General features: G+C 44.8%; 1 protein-coding gene across 1 annotated transcript; it reads left to right on the top strand.

The window, feature by feature from the left end:
• Nucleotides 1-146: 146 nt before the first annotated feature.
• mknk2b (MAPK interacting serine/threonine kinase 2b) lies at nucleotides 147-16,600 on the top strand. Its single transcript, XM_053625784.1, has 14 exons — nucleotides 147-256; nucleotides 1,883-2,073; nucleotides 2,317-2,407; nucleotides 2,799-2,900; nucleotides 3,434-3,531; nucleotides 6,106-6,185; nucleotides 6,448-6,521; nucleotides 6,646-6,750; nucleotides 7,148-7,203; nucleotides 7,424-7,519; nucleotides 11,130-11,324; nucleotides 11,708-11,872; nucleotides 12,065-12,105; nucleotides 12,247-16,600. Exons 2-14 carry the CDS (start codon nucleotides 2,023-2,025, stop codon nucleotides 12,521-12,523), a joined length of 1,431 nt encoding a protein of 476 aa, XP_053481759.1. The 5' UTR covers nucleotides 147-256; nucleotides 1,883-2,022; the 3' UTR covers nucleotides 12,524-16,600.
• Nucleotides 16,601-20,598: the final 3,998 nt, after the last annotated feature.

The following is a 20,598-nucleotide window of genomic DNA, read 5'->3' as shown; positions in this document are numbered from 1 at the left end:
TGGGACAAAGGCAGCTCGAAATCCGCCCTCAACAGAAAACGACACTGCGCTTGTATGCGCGTGTGTTCTCAGGCGATGGGCGGGGTTTAGCGGGAACAAGGGGCGGTGTTAACACGGCGGCGAATTTATATAAATCCCATCGCGCGGTGCTTTCTATCGTCCACACAGTAGAACATCGGTGGGTCCACGACCACACCAACAGCAGAGGGGTCGCGCAACGGCAATCAGACTGGAGCTTTAAATTCAAATCAACGGGGTGAGCACGTATTCCTTCCACATTTTTTATCTGACATTTTCATCTCCTATATTTGCTGCGTTTTTGCGCTTTTTAGCATTTTGAGCACTTGCCTGTGGAAACAATAGCGCGTTAGCAAGTCACGCTCGGGTACAACGCAAAGTTAGTTATGTATGTTGGTTCTAAATGCTAGTATTTTTTAAAAAATGTTTATTATATGTAAAAACCGATATGCATTTCAATCTACAATCCAAGGACAAGTTTTCACATTCGTTTTTCGTGCTATCCGTCCCCATCGGTAGCTAACGGACGTTTAGAAATGGGCCTGATCCCAAATTGATATCGACTCCCTACACAAGCGCACTCGCTCGAGTGTAAAATCATGGCCTTCGTAGCCTACGTAGTGCCCTAAGCGTGCGATTTGGGATTCGGAACCTGTACTAAAACGACGGTTTTATTACGTATTTCTTGTGAATTTTAACTAATATAGCGTTTTAAAACATTCAACAATAAATTTAAAGCTCTTAATTGACGTAACGACATCTATTAGTTAAAAAAAATAAATACGAAGGATTTAGAGTGTTTTTATGACGTACCTTTGCTAGCAGCGTCTTGTAATGCTAGTGCACTGCTGAAAAAAACCATAACAATAGAAACCTTTATAGAATCTGTAATGGTTTTAATGGGAATTGTACTGGTTTTAATGCAAACTGGAATGGTTGCCTTCTATTGGAGGCATGTTCTGTCTAGTGGATACCGTTAAGGACAGGCAATGGTTTTAATGCAAACTGGAATGGTTGCCTTCTATTGGTGGCATGTTATGTCTAGTGGATACCGTTAAGGATCAGTGATGGTTTTAATAGTTAGCTGATGGGTTTGTAATGGTATTTATAGTGGAAACCATTTAGAATTTCTGTGATTGCTTCTGTTTATTGATTTTATTTTCATCAGGGTGCTAATGTGCTACACCTGGACGATTTTTCCAGTCGTTTTCCAGAACATTCCCTTAGACGTTTCATGGAATTAATTATTCCCAGACTTGTATTGGAAACCATTTCGTATCTCTCCGGATACAGGACAGATGCGGCGTCGAATCTGTTGAAGACGTTCCAGATTATTCTCCGACGAACACAGCGTCTCGTAATAGACGTCACGTTTCGTGCAGCAGTTAAGGATCTTCAAAAGAAACGTCTAAGAAACCTGAACAATGGGAAGTTTATACAAGCAACCTGAAGTCCTGAAAAATGGAAGGAATTGAGCCGGGGTTTGTTTCCGGTCTTCGTCCGTCGATTATGAAACTATACTCGAGAGAAAAGCGTCGAATTTCCTGACGGTTGTACAGCACTAGATGGCAAATCTGGTTTATTAGGTGTTGGTCGTGGAAGACTTTTATTCATGGGTTAAATTCTTAAACAATGCGAAGTCAACACATGGATATGAGAGAGAGAGATTTATGGGTTTATGGATGTTTTTTTACATGGTACAGTATAATGATGCTGTATAACTTATCGCAGCGAGTCTGAATGTTATTCTTGGCACCCGGTATGACTTTACTCCTCACAGACAGGAACTCATTTCTGCTCCTGGCTGTTTGGACTTTAAGATCGACTTTGAATAACGCGTGATTGTTTTTGTTTATTTTTTCAGGCTTCCCGTTTAAAGCACTGCAGTCACCAGACATCGGATTAGCGAAGTGAGACTAATCACTCCAGCTAAGCAAACCGTTGTTGCCGGCAGCCACTGATCCGATCGGAACGGGGGGAAAAGTCACCGAATCAGGAAGTAAAATGGTGCAGAACAAGATCGCAGCCGTAACCGGATTCCACCGCTCTTTCAAGGTGTGTTTGCACACGCCCTGGAGGCCTATTTCTAATTACAGGGGGAAATTTGCAGGTCGGGGTTTAGCGTTTGGGGAAATGTGGCTATTTACGCACTGGTTATTAATAACCGATTTCATTACAGTTGCACGTTAATTACTGTTGATACGAGAAACGCGCATCCACGCACGTTTGTGCGCTTTCTTTCTTTTGTTTGGTGTTTGAACGAACGTTTAAAAAAAGTTTTTTAAACATTCGTTTCAGGGCCAAAATCCTTTCGAAACGGACGAATTCTCCAAAACCGGATCCCACCTTCTTGATCCCGCCTTCAATTTCGATTGCTCCACTCGCCCCGGTGAGTAAGAAGCCCCCGCTGACGTCCTCGCTTCTGTCTCAAAGCATACGAACCTCGGGGTTTGTGGCTTTACGGTCAGGTCACGACGTTAAAAACCAGCGTTTACATAGCACTCTGGCAGTGCTTAATGTCTTTGTTGTTGTTGTTTTTTTTGGCTTGCTGATGACTACCTGCTTGCCAAACACCACACACGCGTACTGTCATGTAAAATAACTAGCTAAATAAATAAATAAATTGGATGCATTCCTGCTACCAGTCCGGTTGTTTACAGCAAAGAGTCAGAGCTCAGTCGCACTCGCTTTATATAGTAAACTTCCGTCTCCCGCTAAGAGAGGATCAGCTTCCTTGTTTCTTCGCATGTAACCGTTTTCTCTTTCTTCCCGTCATGAAGACATGCCAGCCAGCCAGCCGATCGACATCCCAGACGCCAAGAAGCGAAACAAGAAGAAAAAGAGGTGCCGGGCGACGGACAGCTTCTCGGGACGGTTTGAGGGTGAGTGTGACCTGAAGGGTGGTCTGAAGGTGTGTGTGTGTGTGCGTGCACGTGTGTGCTTCCTTTATGGTCATGCTACCTTTATTTACACAATCATGGTATCGCAGTCACCCTGCATTTGTAATCGTGGTGATTCAGACACTACCGATCTTGCTGATACGGTTACCTCTATCTACCCCTATCTGCTTTTCTACTCAAACAGCTCGACGGTTTAGAGTCTGCAGTTTACAAACAATTGTTTACAACGTTCTTTCGTTGTAGTTTCTGTCGTCCTGAGCATATCCTTACTATATATCGTCCTGAGAATATGCTGTTCCGAGTATAGATTATTCACTTCTCTGGGTATATACGGTAAATTTTGCCCCGATCTCACTCAGTCACGTGTTTTATACCGTACGCGGTCCCGTGTACCGTGCCGCTGTACTCTGTCTCGCAAGTGGAACCGGATAAGCGTTTTGTCTACCAGAGGAATGATTTAAGCTTCACGCTTTCATCGGCGTTAACGGCGTTTATTCTTGCCTTTCTCCATTCAGATGTCTATAAGCTGCAGGACGAAGTGTTGGGAGAGGGCGCTTACGCAAAAGTGCAAACGTGCATCAGCCAAATCACGCAGAAGGAATACGCCGTGAAGGTAAGACGCACTTCCTGCGGTTTAGGGTTAAAATCTCCGAGATTAAATAAACAGTCGCTTATAAGCGAAAGCAGGCGAGTCGTGCGTTCCGTCAACATGGCAGACGGACATGTGGCGTTCCTGTGCCGTTTTGAACGGGATCGCCCCCTTTGCACTCGTGCCATTTCTAGGAACTTATAAAACAGGTTACTGGGAACGGAGCCGCCGTCTGCACACGACTGCGGCTTGTTATTGTGAGGGTGTTGCGCTTCTGAAAACCTACAGGGCGTGAGCTGGTCGCCTCTGGCTCATTCATTATAAATAGAAATCTGCATTTCTGCCAAGAAATTTCACGAGCTCAGCGTTTGTGATACTGAAAAGCAGGGAACACAAAAGTGTTTTCAGGTTCCCGTGTGTCATTCCTAGATCATGGCTGCAAGGTGAAGAGTTTCTCCTCCTAACCCTGGAAGTTAAATATTAGTCAAGATTGAAAGGACCAGATACGCAGCCCTTTTGATTATCGCCGTACGCTTGTCGAGTCGTGTTTGGGGGGGGGGGGGAGAGGACGTTCACGCTACGCTGTTGCACCGCAGCTGCACTGAAGGCTGGCTCAGCAAAGAAGCTCCCCCATCCTGTTTTTGTTAGCTCATCCGCTGAGACGGCCAATCGGAACGCTGGGAGTGTCACGTCCTCCTCTGCTCTGTGCTGCTATTGGCCAGCGAGCCAGGCAGCGGTGGGCGAACATTGTGTTCTCTTGTGGTATGTCTGCCAAAACACACACCAGTGGAGGAAGAAGTGGAAGGGGGGGTGGGGGGGAGTCCGAGGTTGATTCCTGAAATGTTTTGAACTGTACAGAGATGTTAGGCGTGGCTTCAAGATTAAACGTTATGTGCCTGAGGCGTAATACCTCGTGATTTATTATTTTTTCCTCGTCGAACACACTTTGAGGAAGTGGAGCGTTGAGAAATGTCGTGGTTGTTTTGATTTTCAGAGGCACGTGCTCGCAAGGAGAGACTGCGCTAGAAAGTTCCGTTTGCCTTTTGTTAAACGTGATAAAACGACAAATCCGTAAAAAGGGTTAACTCGACTGCCGCCGCCAGCGTGTATTCGTATTGCTGATGGTGTTTTGGTTTTTTTTTTGTTGTTTGTTTTTTGCAGAAAGCTGGAAGGTCACATGCTTGCTTTAGCAGCACTGCCTTTCTGCAGGGCTTTGTTGTCCTGGGAGGGTCGTGGCTCGTTATCTGCATCAGGGCCGTTTTTTTTTTTTTTTTTAGGTGGGAAGGGGTGCTGTAAATTGAGACCAGATGTCCTGGTGACCCCACCCCCTCCCTGAGGTCGGGGCATAAAGGGGGGGGGGTGTGGTGTCGGTATCCGAGTCTGAACAAAAGAACTGAGTGGAAACAGCCCTCCTGAGTTGTGTGCACGCACACACACACACACACACACACACACACACACACACCCTTGTTCCTTTTAGCTTGGGCTTCTGGCTGTCATGTTTGGAGGCCTGGCTTAGTTTACACACTCAGTCTAGCACCATTAAGGCAACTGTGAGGATTTATGGTGCTATCCGTCCACGAAGGAAGGAAGGAAACACTTGGGGGTGTGCCGTTATAGGAAAGTAATCAACGACACGGTGGTGCGATGCAGCGTAACACGTCGCATAGTTTCTGTCGCCATCGGGAAGCTGATTATTTTACGACGACAACACTTCCTGAAGTGTGTTTGTTCTTCGTATCCACCAGCAGTTCATTGCTTCCGTCGTAGAAGTTCCTCCGAGTGAGTTGTCGCTATAGAAAAGATAACGTGTTCTCGTCACAAGCACGCTGATTGAATCCAGATCGCAAATTGCCGGCACTAACTAGCGCCGCTTCAGTTACAGGAAACGAATTGGATTAAGGAATTCGAAAGCGCTGTGGTATGAACTCCTCCTCTTGTGGCTTTTTATAACCCTGAAAAGGGGAAAAACCGAAACGGAAAGTCTGACGGATTTCGCTCCGCACATCTAAGGTCCTTCAGATCCGTTGTCAGTCTGGTTAGCACGGGTTTGTGCGGCTTCTGTTCGGAGGTTGCTGACTCAGGCGCGCGCTGTGGTGCATGGGGGAATGCAGAGCTGGCCTTAACGCCGGGGCTCTAATCCAGGACCTACATTGTGTGCCGCTTCTCTCTCACTAGCACCACTAATCCGGTCACGTCCAGAATGCGCCACATGGCGAGGGGGGCGAGAGGGGGACCTGGAGAGAGCGAGAGCAATTTACTGTCAACAACCAATTCCAGCTCTCCATAACCTCCAGGCTCAATTTAGCTCGTTCCGAGTTTGACATGCTTTAATCGTCGGTGGAATTTGACCCGCTAACATTGTGAGAGCTTTGTGTTTGTGTTTGTACTGTCGTGGGCCTCCTCGGCCTGGGATATGGGTTAGTGTATATTTAGGTACGCGGGGCAGCGTTCGCAGCTGTTGCAGGGACTTTCAGATGATGGTGATTGTGTGGACGAGAGGGAAAACTACAAAATGTTAACGTTGAAAGCTTTCGATACTACAGTAATGACATGTTTTGGTTTTTTTTTTTTTCTTTTTCTCCTCTTGTTTCGTAGATCATAGAGAAGAGACCGGGACATAGCCGAAGTCGCGTGTTCAGGGAGGTGGAGATGCTGTATCAGTGCCAGGGCCACAGGTAACGTACTCCCCAGACTTGAGGCGTCGCTTTTAATCAGCTTTGCGCTTTGCATGAAATGTAATGACGCTCAAGATATTACGCAGGAGCATTAGAGCCACGATTTACACACACGACCCTATCATGGGGCTCGCTTGCGTATGACCCTCGTCCCGACCCAGATAGACGCAGTGTAATAGTCCATGCTCTGCACGTATGCCTTTAGAAACTTACTGTGTACACATTCTGAAGTTCTGAAGCCGTTCATCCTGTCTCGCTGCAGAAACATCCTGGAGCTTGTGGAGTTTTTCGAGGAGGAGGATAAGTTCTACCTGGTGTTTGAGAAGCTGAGGGGAGGTATGTAGGTCCTGCCAGCGTTCTCCATGTCTGAACTAATAGAATTACGCTGTTGATACGATTTGTTTTCCATGTGAGCACTTTATATATTTGATTTTTTTTTTTCCCCCGCCTCCCCATCCAGGCTCCGTCTTGACCCACATTCACAGAAGGAGACACTTCAGCGAACAGGAAGCGAGCATTGTGGTGCAGGACATCGCAAGCGCACTGGACTTTCTGCACAACAAAGGTGAGTGGGTTTATGTATTCGAATGGCAGAATGACATCACGGTTTTGTATAATTATAGTACAAGTCACATACTGGGAATAGTCCGGTTAGGAATTAAGCAAGGTGGTGGTGGGGAGAGGTAAACCAGGGTGCCGGAGGATTGGATATCAAATCGCAGCCTGATCGCGTTTCGGTGTTTCATATCGCTTCTTTAAAAGAGGTTCTAAGAAACACGTCGAAAAGGTGAAGGGTCTCATGGTTCGTCTTCACCCGGAGGACATTCGTACGATCCTCTATTTATAGCAGCTCTTGGCAACACAGTGTATTGGAAACATACTTTTACTCTGTTGCTCTTTTGTCATTCTAAAAAAAAAAAAAACCCCTAGAGAACCAGTCTAATATCTTGTGTGTCCTCTAGGGATGGCCCATAGAGACCTCAAGCCTGAAAACATCTTATGTGAACATCAAGACAGGGTGAGTTTGTTTTTTATTATTATTATTATTATTATTATTATTATTTTAAATTATTATTTATTTTTTCTCGTTCTCGACAAGTCTTGAATGAGAACTTTAGTACGGATTTCCAGTTGAGCGAACGTCTGTAATCACAAGCATGACGGACAAGCATGACAGCTCGTGCGGTCGAGACGCGTGACGCGTTCCTGACGTCGATCCTCTACTCTTCCGCTTTCAGATTTCACCCGTGAAAATCTGCGATTTCGACCTGGGCAGTGGAATCAAGCTGAACAGCGACAGCTCTCCCATCTCTACCCCAGAGCTCCTCACACCGGTACGTAAACCTATATCGATCCGAAGAACAACACCCTGTCCGGGCGAGAGAATATTCTTAGGCTGGGCGAAGCGGCGTTTATTAGGGAGGAAGGTTCTGAGCGGTTAAGGCCTGCTCTGTCGCTCGTTCATAGATAAGCCAGATGTTTTTACAATGCCGCTCTTATCAGACGGCCCCCTCCCTACACGCTATCGCTCGTCTGTGAGGTCAAGGCCTGGATTTACAGCTGGCTGGAAAGTTTTTTTTTGTTGTTGTTGTTTTCAGGAGTGCCTCTGAGCGAGACAAACATTCAGGGCTGGGGTTTGATAATTTATTTATCAGCTACAGGAGAGCGATCAGATACGACCTTTCTACATTCATATCTTTTGGGTTGGAGTTTAATCCGTTTATGGATCATGTTTAGTGTTGAACCCTCGAACACTGTGTGTGTGTGTGTGTGTGTGTGTTGGAACAGTCGTGCCTTCTCACATGCACAAGGATCAGTGAAATGGGACGGATAAGAACAGGTGATGGAGAAACAGTAGGTGGTGTGTAGTGAAATGTTTTCCCAGGGGTGTTTGGTGTAACCCAAGTTGGACTCTAGGCTCCTGCGTGTCTTTTAGAAAGTCTCCAGACTATTGGAGGGGGTAGAATAACAAAACGGGTGGAGAGTTTTACACGTGTGGTTTTTTTAAAAAATGTTTTTAATTAATTTAAAAAAAAAAAAAAAAAAGTTTTATTAGCTTGTGCAGCACTGAAGCACGGCCCATTCTCCGATTACCGCTAGCTGCGGTTTATACAACTGAGGCGGTGCCTCTTTAAACAAAAGCCGCACATAAGATTTAAAAATAAAACCAAAAAATAAATCTGTTTTTGTTTCGAGTTCTTTTTAGAGATTTTGTTTCTATTTCTAACCCAGTTTGGACTTGTTCGTTATCATTCTCGGGAACAGAATCTGCCCGGGTCCTTCGTCGCAAGAACACCTTGTGCGGAACAATAAATCTCAAGGCTCAGAGAAGTTATCAAACAGGAATTTAAAAAAAAAAAAAGGAAATTCCAGTCATGTTCTTGGAAGTGGGTTCGTTGGAACTCCTCACTTTCCGTCCCTCGTGCCTCGGCCTGTCCCTTTTGCTCTTTTGACGTTTTCACTTCTGGTTTTTTTGTTTTTTGTTGTTGTTATTGCTTTGTTTGTTTTGTTTCTCTGGTAGAGAGTAGCAGCGAGGTCAGACGTTATGGGAAGTCCTTTCGCTCTCTCTGCTCCTCGAGCATAGCAACTGGGTTGCGATTGGCTGGTGGACAGGGAGGGCGAGCTGGGTAGGAGGAGCCAAGTGCTCAAGTGTGGAGCAAGCATTTTACTTGTTTTGCTTAGGCTTTATCACGAGGATCATCTTAGCAGATTCTTCATTCCTGCACACAAACCGAGGTGTGCCAAGGTTTAGTATGTGTGGTAGGGTTTGTTTGTTTTTTAATAAAGGAAATGGTTGGTTTAACCTATGCGGCCTCTCTACACTTCCTGTAACGGTGTGGGTTTGATTTCTGAGAAATGTCTGGTCGTTGCAGAGCTCATTGCTGAGCCTGTGTACCACCACACAGCTGTGAACTCTGGCGCGCACACACACACACGCACACACATGTGCAGACACAGGGGAATTTTAAACCTGACTTACATGTAACCTGCTCAGGCATGAGAGGCTGATGCAAAACTGAGCCACAAACTGAAACACACTGCCAGCTGAGAAGCCACTTCCTTGTCACATGGCCAGGAAAACCCCACGTTTAGTTTGCCAACAAGTCTACATCAGTCAGCTATCTGTCTCTCCCATATGCCGTAATTCCCCGCCCCTCCACCCAAGGAAGTGCCTGATGCAAGGCTTTGCTAATTTTGCACCAAGTAGTTACAGGAAGAGAAAATCTGCAGTGCAGGTTATCATCTGATCTCCCTCCTCCTCCTCCTCCTCTCTCCTCTCATCTCCTGCTATTAAAGATAGCACCCATATCTCCAGGTCTATAAAGAACACTAAACATTGTTGTTTGCTAATCGTGGAATCTTCCATTTGCTCCGAGTAGCTAACAGCACTATTTACGCCGTCATCTGGAGCAGCTCAGGGGCTCGTCTTTTGTCTGACCCCTGATAGAGAGGCTGTCAAGAGGCGATCTGAATTGGGGGGGGGGGGGTGCGATGAGCGATGGCGAGAGGAGGAGGAGGGGGCAGTTCAGAACAGCGACGCTTTTGTCTGCAGCTCCTGAATTCCTGCACTGCGAAAGTGCGTTGCATAAAGGCTCAGTGGGGCGGAGCGGCACGACAGCTGCGTACATGGAGGACAAAGGAAGCTCGCTGCCTGCGCAAACACGCCAGGAGAAGAACGTCAGGCCTCAAAACCAAAACAAAACAAAGCAAACACATGCCTCAGCAAGCTGAAAAGTATCTGACTGGTTTTTGGCATCGTTTGCTGCAGTATATTCTTGTAAATAAAGTTCATGAAGCACCGCGATGACCTCACTAAAGAACTCCTCCTTCAAAAACGCTGACCGGGCTTTAACCTAGAAATTCCCTCGGATTACCGATTCTTAGTTGAAGGGAAAAAAAGCCCCACAAGTGGTAATTCCGCAACCGAATGAATATATATATATATATATATATATATATATATATATATATATATATATATATATATATATATATATATATATATATATATATATATATATATATAACCCCAGCCTGCGTTTCATAATTACAGGAGCTTAATGCGGTCTAACAGAAGAAATGCTTGTAGAGGAAAATCGAACCGAACTGAAAGCCCTGCAGCTTTGAAGGATTATCTTTTCTCTCGATCGCCGTACGGCTTTCCGTTGGGAAACGCGCTCGTTTTTATACGCGTTTTTATAAAGCACGCCCGTGTGGTTGTTTTGTTTATGTGGTGTAGGTGTGTGTAGCGTTGTGTAAGAGGTGTTGAGCGATCGGCTTTCTGGGACACTCGATCCTCTTTTCCCTTCCTGGGCATTTGGCCTAGTTTCAGAACGGAGGCGTTTCGCTTAGAGAGACTTGGAGAGCGAACGCCGAGCCGAGTTTCCAAAAACTTTCCATGACTCAACCGACTCAGCCATGAAAGTAACCCTTTCAGCATGTATATCATCTTTCTCGGTTTCAGTCTCTGCGCGCACACACACACACACACACACACACACACACACACACTGAGGTTTCTATAGTTCAACACTGCAGCCTATCGTGGATTATTTACCTAAAACAGCACGCCCCCAAGCGTCTTATTCATTTCATACAAACTCCATACCTAATCCCGAACCTGTACAATGAAATGATTGATGTATTTGTCTCTTTTTGCGGTGATGTCATGCGCACGGCTTATCTCTAATCCATGTGACGGTCACACGCTTTCTCCTCAAAGCACATGACCTCCGTTTACATACGAAAACACTTGCAAAGCAGCTGGCGTTTAATACACGCTCTATATTTATTTGTTCCTTTCGCCCTTTGCCGCACCACACCTACACATAACCGCCGTTTCCTTATGACGCCGTTGCATGTTAACAGCCCAGGTGGCAACTGTTTACGTCGTTCCCGTGCAGTGACTGACGGCGCCGCTCCTTCCGTTTTGTCCTCTTGCAGTGTGGTTCTGCTGAATACATGGCGCCCGAGGTGGTGGAGGCGTTCAACGAGGAAGCCACCATCTACGATAAACGCTGCGACCTGTGGAGCCTGGGCGTCATCCTGTACATCATGCTGAGTGGCTATCCTCCCTTCGTGGGCCGCTGTGGAAGCGACTGCGGCTGGGAGAACGGGGAGCCTTGTCACGCCTGCCAAGTACGTCGACCTCGGCACAAACGTGCTGTGATGAGTTAAAGCGGCTGTTTGTAACTTTTTATTTATTTATTTATTTATTTAAAAAGTGATTCTAGACATACGATAATTATTCAAAGATGGCTTTGAAAAACGCTCACATGCAGTCCGTGAACCGGATTTGCTGGGTTCGGTTTGCGGTGGGGCCTTTTTTTTTTTTTTTTTTTTTTTTCTTTTCTGGCCCGGAAATGAGTTTCTCAGCTCTGCCTTTGATTCTATACCATATATTATAGTATACATATTTCCCAAGAAGGGAAAGTGTTGAGCTGTGTGCCGTGCTATGACCATACTCATCATTACTGTAAATAATAATCGATCTCTTTCTTTTTGTTATCCACCAATCTCAGAACACACTGTTCGAGAGTATCCAGGAGGGCAAATACGAGTTTCCCGAGAAAGAGTGGGCCCATATTTCCTGGAGTGCCAAAGACCTCATCTCCAGACTGTTGGTCCGGGACGCAAAGAACCGGCTCAGCGCCGCTCAGGTTCTGCAGCACCCATGGGTGCAAGGGGTAAGGATCTAGGCTGTTCTCTCTCTCTCTCTCTCTCTTTTAAGAATCAGCTGGTGATTTTGCCTATGGCGTAAATCATTTACAAGGCTGTTTCTTAGGAAAATGTCCAGCCGTCAGAAGCGTTTCAGTGGATTGAGCGCGTGTTTAGTAGTATGAAGTAATCGTAATGTTTTTTCTTCTTTCCTCGGTCAGGGTGCTCCTGATTCTATCCCAGCCTCCATCCTGCTTCAAAGGTGTGTTTGGGTTTTTTTTTTGTTTTTTTAATCCTAGTCTTTTTACTGTCTGTAGTGTTAAAGTTAACGTAGTAGTTCAGCTAAGGAACAACAGCGTGTTTATCTGCTGACCTCGCTCACCCGCGTCCTCCGTGCCCTCAGGAACAGCAGCGCCAAGGACATAACATTCTTCGCCGGACAGGCGATGGCTGTGAACCGGCAGCTCGCAGAGCAGGACGTCCTGGAAGCTCAGCTGCAGGAAGAGGCGTCTCCTCAGGTGGTGACGGCAGGCGCGTGCTCTATGCGTCTCTCGCCGCCATCCAATTCCAAACTGGCCAAACGGAGGCAGAGGAGCAGCGCCATGAAGGGGGCGCCGGTGTCCGCCGCCGAGCTCAGCCAGCTCCTCGCTCCGCTTGTCCTTATCGGAGACTGCGCCTGAGAGCCGTTTCAGTTCCGCTCAACCTGCTGGACAGTCGGCGAGGGGAAGAAAAAAAAAAATATATGTTTGTTTTTTTTTTTTCCCCATTTTGTTTTTTTTTTTTTTGGAAGTCTCTGCTGCCCCATCATTCAGGTATCCCTCTGCCTATCCGTGCCTCTTCCTCATTAAAGGAGTGCCTCATCTAAGATAGAATTTTTGGGTGAAGTATTTCCTGTATGCAAAATGAGGGCGTCTGAGGCTCGTCCTGAACCCGGTTGCGGCGTCGCGCCCTCCTCTATTCATCCTCAGGCTCCTCCAGCACTTCTGCCAGCACCGCGCGGCAAGGTTCGGGACGGGACGGATAAGCAGAGGGATAAGTCAACCGTTTTTTTTTTTGTTTGTTTGTTTGTTTGTTTGTTTGTTTGTTTTGTTGGGTTTTTTTTAAATCTTATTTTTATTGAAAAGGCAGAATTTTGAAGCCAGACGCTCAAGACACCAAAGGACTACGACACCTACAGAAACCCCTTCCCCGTTCCTCAGCTGCTTCCACTTTTACAACTGGATCCACTGTGAATTTTTATTATTAGTTTCTTTTGGTTTTTTTTTTTTGTTTTTTTTTGGGTTCTTTTTCTCAATGAGAAGACTTTCAGGAATGTTCTGCCTCCCGTACGTGTACGTGCCCGGACGTCCGCGTCGTCAGTTCTAAGATTCGCACGCTTTATGCAATTCCTAATTACTTCATCACTCAAGCTGTCAGACTTCTGGGAGATGTTTCGTGTTTTATTTATTTTTTTTTTTGTTTTTTCCCCCCCTTTCTTTTCTGTGCTATCAGTGCCTCGCCTCCATTAGTTTTCCAAAGCCAGTGAATTCCTGTCATCAGCAAACAAAACCCCAGACACTCACTCGTACAGCATTAAACCTGACGTCTGTTATTCAAGGATTGGCTTTTTCTACCAAATTAACAAAAGCACTTAAAATACATATATATATATCCCCCCCCCCCCCAAATCAGTGCCAGAGTACATTTGCGTATATTCAAACGCATTTTCTCCAAAAGTGCACTTTGTGAACTCTGATCGCCGTACTTTGGGATCCTACTTGAGTTCCTTTTTTTTTTTCTTTTCTTCTTCTTCTTCTTCCTCCTCTCTCCCCCTACATTTTTTTTTTTAAAGCCATTAACTTCTCAGACTTGTCTTCTGTTGAAGATCATAAGTAAACGTATAACATTTTTTTTTGCGTCGACCGTGATCAGCACAAGGGGGTTAGTCGTCAAGCACATGCTGGGGGCGGCGGGACGATCACGTGGTTATGCAAGCACAGGTTTGTTTACGTCATTAACTGAACTCCAGCTGGTCAGGGAATAAGGCTTTGGGGGCGGGGGGACAAAACAAACAAAACCGTTTGGTACCGATGTCCCAGTCTGACGGTACAGTGATTATATAAACCCGTTGCCTCGTAGGCACTGCCAAATACGTGAAACATTTACAACCCATTAAGAGAGAAGAGGGCAGGGGAGACGTTTTTGTCATAAAGTTAAAAAAATGAAGAAAAAAAAAAAGATGGAAAAGCATTCCAGGAAAAAAAAAAAAAACAAGTCGGAAAAACTTACAAAAAAAAAAAGTCTTCCAAGGCAGTGTAGCTGTATGAATAAGTGTGAACAATTCTTCTTTTTTTTTTTCGTTTAAAAAGTTTACTTGTCGGTTTTTTTTCTTTGTTTTTTTTTTGTGTGTAACTCCATTTGAATATTGAAACTGTGCCACACTGATGTTTTAAGCTTGTTGTTGTTGTTGTTGTTGTTATTGTTATTATTATTATTATTATTATTATTGCTATTGTATCTTCATCTTCAATTCAAGCAGGTGCTGTTCAAAATGTTCAGGTGAAACACCAGATTTTTTTTTTTTTTTTTTTTTTAGTCCCCCCGCCCCCCCCCCCCCCCTTTTTTTTTTTTTAAACTTCGTTTAAGTATTCATGTGATGTATTGCCGGTGCAGAAGTTGGGGTATATAATGTGTGAATTATTTTTTATTTTTTTTAAACAAAATTGAAGTGAGAACGAAAAGGCAGTTACTTTGATTACTTTCAGTGTTTTTCATCAGGGGTGGACAAATCATCATAAATTCCTTCTCAGAGCCCAACACCATAACCTAACCGACGAGGATAAAAGTGTAAAGTCGTGTAACGACGTACGGCGAGCGAGCTAGCTAGTCGAGCGCGTTAATACAGGTACAAACGAGTAAATGGTCACATAGAAGATGACTCAGGTGTTCTCCTTTTCTATGAAAAATAAAGTCTCTGAGTGGGGGGGGGGGCGGAGTCATGAGCGAGGCATCGGACGACGTTTCCGCTACGAGCGGTGACGCTCCGTCCTCACGTAACCGATGATCTCGGAGTCTGGGTAGCGTCTTGTTCTTGACGTGTTGAACAAACACGTGCAAGCAGAGGAAAACGTCTCTTTTTGCAAACGCTGGCTTGTCTACTGAGCAAATTGTCCATTAGGTGACTGAATTTAAAAAAGAAAAACAAACAAAACGCTAATATCCTGGACAGGTCATCATCTTGTCCCGAGTTAGCGATTTGTCCACCTCATTTCTTGTTAGTAACGTTGTCTAACTTCAGGTTAGTCTACTTCATGCGTTAGTTTTTATTATTATTATTATTATTATTTTTATCCCGCGTAACTAGCTTTCTGACCCGGAACGCAGGATTGTGCTGGAGGGATGTTTGGCAAAGGAAGTGCATCGTTTGAGTCTAGACGTACGTGTCCACATTGGTAGATTGGTGGAACTTGTTTTATGGGTTGTACTTGTTTTCAGGCATTAATGTCACCAATGAGAAGGCAAAAACAAACAAAAAAACAAAAACAACAACATCCGCACGATGTATAATAATCCTGTTGAATGTTTAAGCGAGCGCCCCGCGTTCGGTGGTGCGTTTCCTTTCGTAGGTTGCAAAACGACAAACAAACGGCACTCGAGCCTATTAGTTGAGAATAGGACACTGATTGTAATATTTTTTTTTTTTCTTTCTTCTTTTTATACATATATATTTCTACATTTTGCATCTTTTTGTGGAGGTTTTATGTCTTATAGTAAGACTTACTTGAATTGTATATGCAGCGGTTTTCTCACATTTTGCTCGGGAAACTACCTTTATACCTGTACACAAAGCTGTTCATGAGACAAAGCAATCGCTTGGTTTGGAGAATCATTTCGACCACGAGTCGAATCAGTATTGGACTCTCCTGTATTTAATTCTCCTCGTCCGGTTTTTACTGCAAAGGCACAGAACTTTGGTTTCGTTCTCAAAAACAAAAAATAAGAAACGTGGCTTGGATTCGGACGTCCGAAAGCATCCGAGACGAGATCCACCACTGTTTTATTATCGTTATTACTATTTTCTTTTTCCCCCTTATCCAGAAGTTAAGGACTGCCTCATGTTAAAGAGTCGGGGACGAGATTTAATCCTCACCTTTTCTTTACTTCCGTTTGTTTTTGTCGTTATGAAAAAGGTTGAAGGAACAGCGTTCTTTCTTAACAGCTGTACTTGTAGCAGTGGGATTTTGGAGTTCAACCTTATTTCCCCAAATGAATTTATTACTATAGGGGCCGAAATGCTTTTATTTTCCCCTCTGTTAAACTGTATATTTTTTTTTATTATTATTTTTTTTTTTTTTTTCATGTTAATGTGACCTGAAGGTTGAAAAACTCATGTATTCAGCACTGTCTGATTTTCTGATTTTTTTTTTTTTTCCCACCCACAACCCAAATGACTCATGGGAAGAAGATCCAAACTGCAGGGTTATTTCCACGAAGCGGGATTTCTCGGTTAGTCGAGCGAGGGTCTTTCAGTAGGACAGTCCCCGACCTCTCCTCTTCTCCTGTTGGTCGGTCTGTCTCGCTCAACCGAGAAAGCTCGCTTCCTGAAACGACCCGCCGCCCGGGGTTTCCTCTCGGGATGACGACAAAAACCATAAAAAGCACTTTACTGTACCACGTGGCTGATTTTCAGTTCACTCAAAGCAAGACATATGACTTGTTGCAGGATTTTGTATTGTTTTCTAATGAAAAACAATAAAAAAAACGCTTTGAACCACAAATTCGCCGTCTGATTCGGTGTGTTGTGTTGTCTTGATCTGATGTGTAAAAGTTTGTACTCCCTAGATATTCTAACTGCTAGGATACAAAATCTGATCAGAGGAGCTGCAAATAGATTGAGGCAGGTGCGGCGTCTTGTGCGTTTGTGTCGCGTTTAGAAAGACCGATGCAAATTTTTGATATCATTTAGGCCCCCCCCCCCCCCACCCTTTAATGTTCTCCTCCTGGTACTCCGGTTTCCTCCCCCAGTCCAAAGACATGCGCTATAGGCTTGATTTGCATTTCCAAGTTGTCCGTAGTGTCTGATTGTGCCCTGCAATAGGTTTGCACCCCATCCAGGGTGTCCCCCGCCTTGTGCCCCGAGTCCCCTGGGATAGACTCCAGGCTCCCGTGACCCTGTATAGGATAAGCGGTACAGAAAATGGAGGGATAGAGGAATGTTCAATAGCGACATACTGTTTACCCTGATATTAAAGAAATAGGACGTTAGGAAAGTAACAGCAAATCTGTCATGTCATTATTTAAAAAAAAAAATTATATGACAGTCTAATGTTTATGTAGGAGTCTGAAGTTAAGAGAGAGAGGGAGAGAGCGCGAGAGAGGGATTTGTTTTCTGACATCTTCAGGACCGAGGAGTTTAAACTTTGTGGGTTTTTTTTTATTATTAACTTCAAAAGAGTTTAAAAGAGGAAAAGACAGGGTGGTGAGGGAACTAGTGTTTACAGCTGCTGTAATGTAAGTGAGAACAGGAACTGGCTTGTTTCGCAGTCATTAAATGTAGCTATAAAAGGATAAAGTAATCCATGTTGCTAGTGTATAATAGGAGTAAAACACTTATTTAGGGTGTATCGTGACTGGAAAAGAATCGACTTTGCGGATAGTAACATGGTGCTTCATCACACCACCTTTTTTCCCCCCCGTTGATTGTTTTCCTCTAACGGCACAACCCCAAGTGTATTAGTGTTTACTTAATCCGTCATATTGTGGAAAATATTTCCTGCACTCATTTTCAAGGTCTGGCAAACAGGCTCTGCCAGTAAACTTTTATCTCTCAAGGCCATGAGTCTGTTCCGGATCTCACCTTATCGCCCGTGCCAGTCACCTGAGCTGAAATCACGTGACTCCACCTTGAGCAAACAAGCTGGGTGTTTTCATTTGAGCTGGAAAACGCTAGATCTTTCTCTCTCTCGCAGTCTGGCTGATGTAAATGCCATGTAGACACTCGGGGCAGGGATTGCTCAGGCTAAAAGACCAGCTAGGAAGTGAGTCAAGACCACAAGACAGCAGCTGTGGCTTCACCCAGAAATCACGTGATCAACACTGTTTCCCAACTATACACTGCACATAAGGTGTCGATTATACGATTCATAAATGCAGCTGTTGCTGCAACCGTCCGTTCCCAACCATTTCGTGAGTTTCACGAATTTCACACAACTTCCGGTCGCACACGCGGCAACGTTTGAGGTCTGCTCATGATTGCGTGTCTCTATGTCCACGTGACTCTGTCGCCCTCTAGTGGCCATTATGCTTTGCTGCTAAAAACGACACCGGCATTTTATTCCAACGCAAAAATGCAGAACCAGGTTATGTCTGTTCAAATCGTTCGATTAAAAATGAATCAATACCGTGCAACACTCGGAGGTGTGCTGTTATAGGAAAACAATCAACGATGAGGCGCTGTGGTGAAGCAGCGTTACCGTTACACAGCCTGAAGTGGATTATTTTCCACTAACAGCACAACCTCAAGTGTTTCATTCCGTATATGACGTCAATCAACCAAAAAAAAAACAAAAAACACCAGCATTTGTCATACCATGTCTGCGGAGCTTGCATGTTCTCCCCGTGCTGCGGGGGTTTCCTCCGGGTACTCCGGTTTCCTCCCCCACTCCAAAGACATGCATGGTAGGCTGATTGGCGTGTCCAAAGTGTCCGTAGTGTATGAATGGGTGTGTGAGTGTGTATGTGATTGTGCCCTGCGATGGATTGGCACCCTGTCCAGGGTGTACCCCGCCTCGTGCCCGATGCTCCCTGGGATAGGCTCCAGGTTTCCCCGTGACCCTGAAAAGGATAAGCGGTATAGAAGATGGATGGATGGGTGGATAAGCCTTAGATTACGCAAGTCTCTACGAACGAGCCGTTACTATAGAAACGATAAAGCTGTCATTTGAATTACAGCCAGCACTATCGTCAGAGCAGCCGTTCTAGAAAATGAATCGACACCTTCGAATTTAATAGCGGAAAGGACAACAGGTTGTGGATCCTGCAACCACTTCTGAGTTGAAGTGAATAGAAATGGAGTCTTAACCTCCTGGCAGAGGCAACCATGTTTGGGGATAAAATATTCTAGGAAAACAGGAAATAGACAAAAATTGAGACAAAAGAATTCGAAAGGATGACATTCATTTTAAATAGACTATACTTTTAAACGTTGAATACGGTCACGGTGCTTAGCGCGTTTGCCTCACATCTCCGGGACTGGGGTTTCGAATCCCGCCTCTGCCCCCGTACCCCACGTTCTCCCTGTGTTTCGGTGCTTTCCTCCGGGTACTCCAGTTTCCTCCCCGGTACAAAGACATGTGCTGTAGGCTGGGTGTGCGAGTCGGCGTGCGATTGTGCCCTGATGGGTTAGGGTCAGGTTGCCACCTCGTCCAGGGATTTCCCCCGCCTTGTTCCCCGAGTCCCCTGGGTGAGGCTCCAGGCTCCCTGCGACCCTGTGTAGGATAAGCGGTATGGAAAATGGATGGATGGAGGTTGAATACTTTCTCCAATTATTGAAGTGAAAAATGTGAGTCAGTGTATGAACGATCAGTTCGCCCCTTCTCTGAAAGGGTGCCAATGTTTCTGCGCTTCATTTCAAATAACAGCATGCTCGCTGTAAATTCCGCTTCCTCTCTGAAAGAGGGAGGGTTTTGATGGGAGGAGGTTCTGCCGGGTTTTGGCTTCTCTGGGCCGAGCGTCACACGTCCTGGACTGGTGCATTGTGGGAAGTATTGGTCACTGTGGTCTGGGAGTGTAAAAATATATCAGTCTGAACAGATGGAGTCTCTGAGGCTTCATGCTGGTTTTGTTCGCTCTGGTGGTGATGTGGTGTGTGTGTGTGTGTGTGTGTGTGTGGGCGGCCATATTGTGTGTTAAATTGCAGGGCTTGCCATGTGTGAGTCGCACTCGAGGACACAGGCTTCGCTTCTCTAAGTAAACCTCTAGAATATTTTTTTTTTATTGTGACACAAACAATAATTAAGACACATAATACAATAATTTAAAAAATATCTTGAGTGTGCCTAAGTATTTATTATTATTATTATTATTATTATTTAAATAAAGTATTTTTTCATTCCACTTCAACAATTTGGACTATTTTGTTAGGTCCATTACATAAAACCTAAATAAAAATCCATTTAAATTCCAGGCTGCAATGCAACAAAATAGGAAGAACACCAAGGAGGGGTGGGGTGGGGGGGGTGAATACTTTTGCAAGGCACTGTATCGTTACGTTGAAAGTCGGGGAACACCTGCGAGACGTCAGTTTCCTGTTACACTCACTCACGTTATAGCAGCATAAGCTCTTTCCTGCGGTAGGGAAACTTCCTGACCGTTACAAACCGCTGACACTGGAGACTCCTTCCATCACAGAAACGTGAAATAAACCTCTCCTTACAGAAGGCTTCATTAAAGAACTGCTTACTGTTACAAGTCCCTGTGGATGAGCTGTTGCTATAGAAACAATAGCGTACTAGAATGAACGCTGGTATAGAAAATTAATCAACACCTTCTGACCGAAAACAACCGAGAATTCAGCAGCTCTGTTGTATAGAAGGTTTTTCTTCTTTTTTTTTTTTAAAGTTTCAGCTTTGATCCTGTCTAATCTCTTGAACTTTATATAAGGAATTCTGGGTGAAATGGCAGATATAATCTTATAATCTTGTTCACAAGCTCAACATGCCAGGAAATGATCAGAAAATAAAGGGAGAGCCCTCCCTGTTTCCTGGCATGTTGAGCT

This window comes from Ictalurus furcatus, chromosome 5 (genome assembly GCF_023375685.1).
Source record: "Ictalurus furcatus strain D&B chromosome 5, Billie_1.0, whole genome shotgun sequence".
In the NCBI taxonomy this organism is placed as follows: domain Eukaryota; kingdom Metazoa; phylum Chordata; class Actinopteri; order Siluriformes; family Ictaluridae; genus Ictalurus; species Ictalurus furcatus.
Note: the sequence above shows the minus strand (reverse complement) of the source record. Positions and strands in the feature narration are given on the sequence as shown.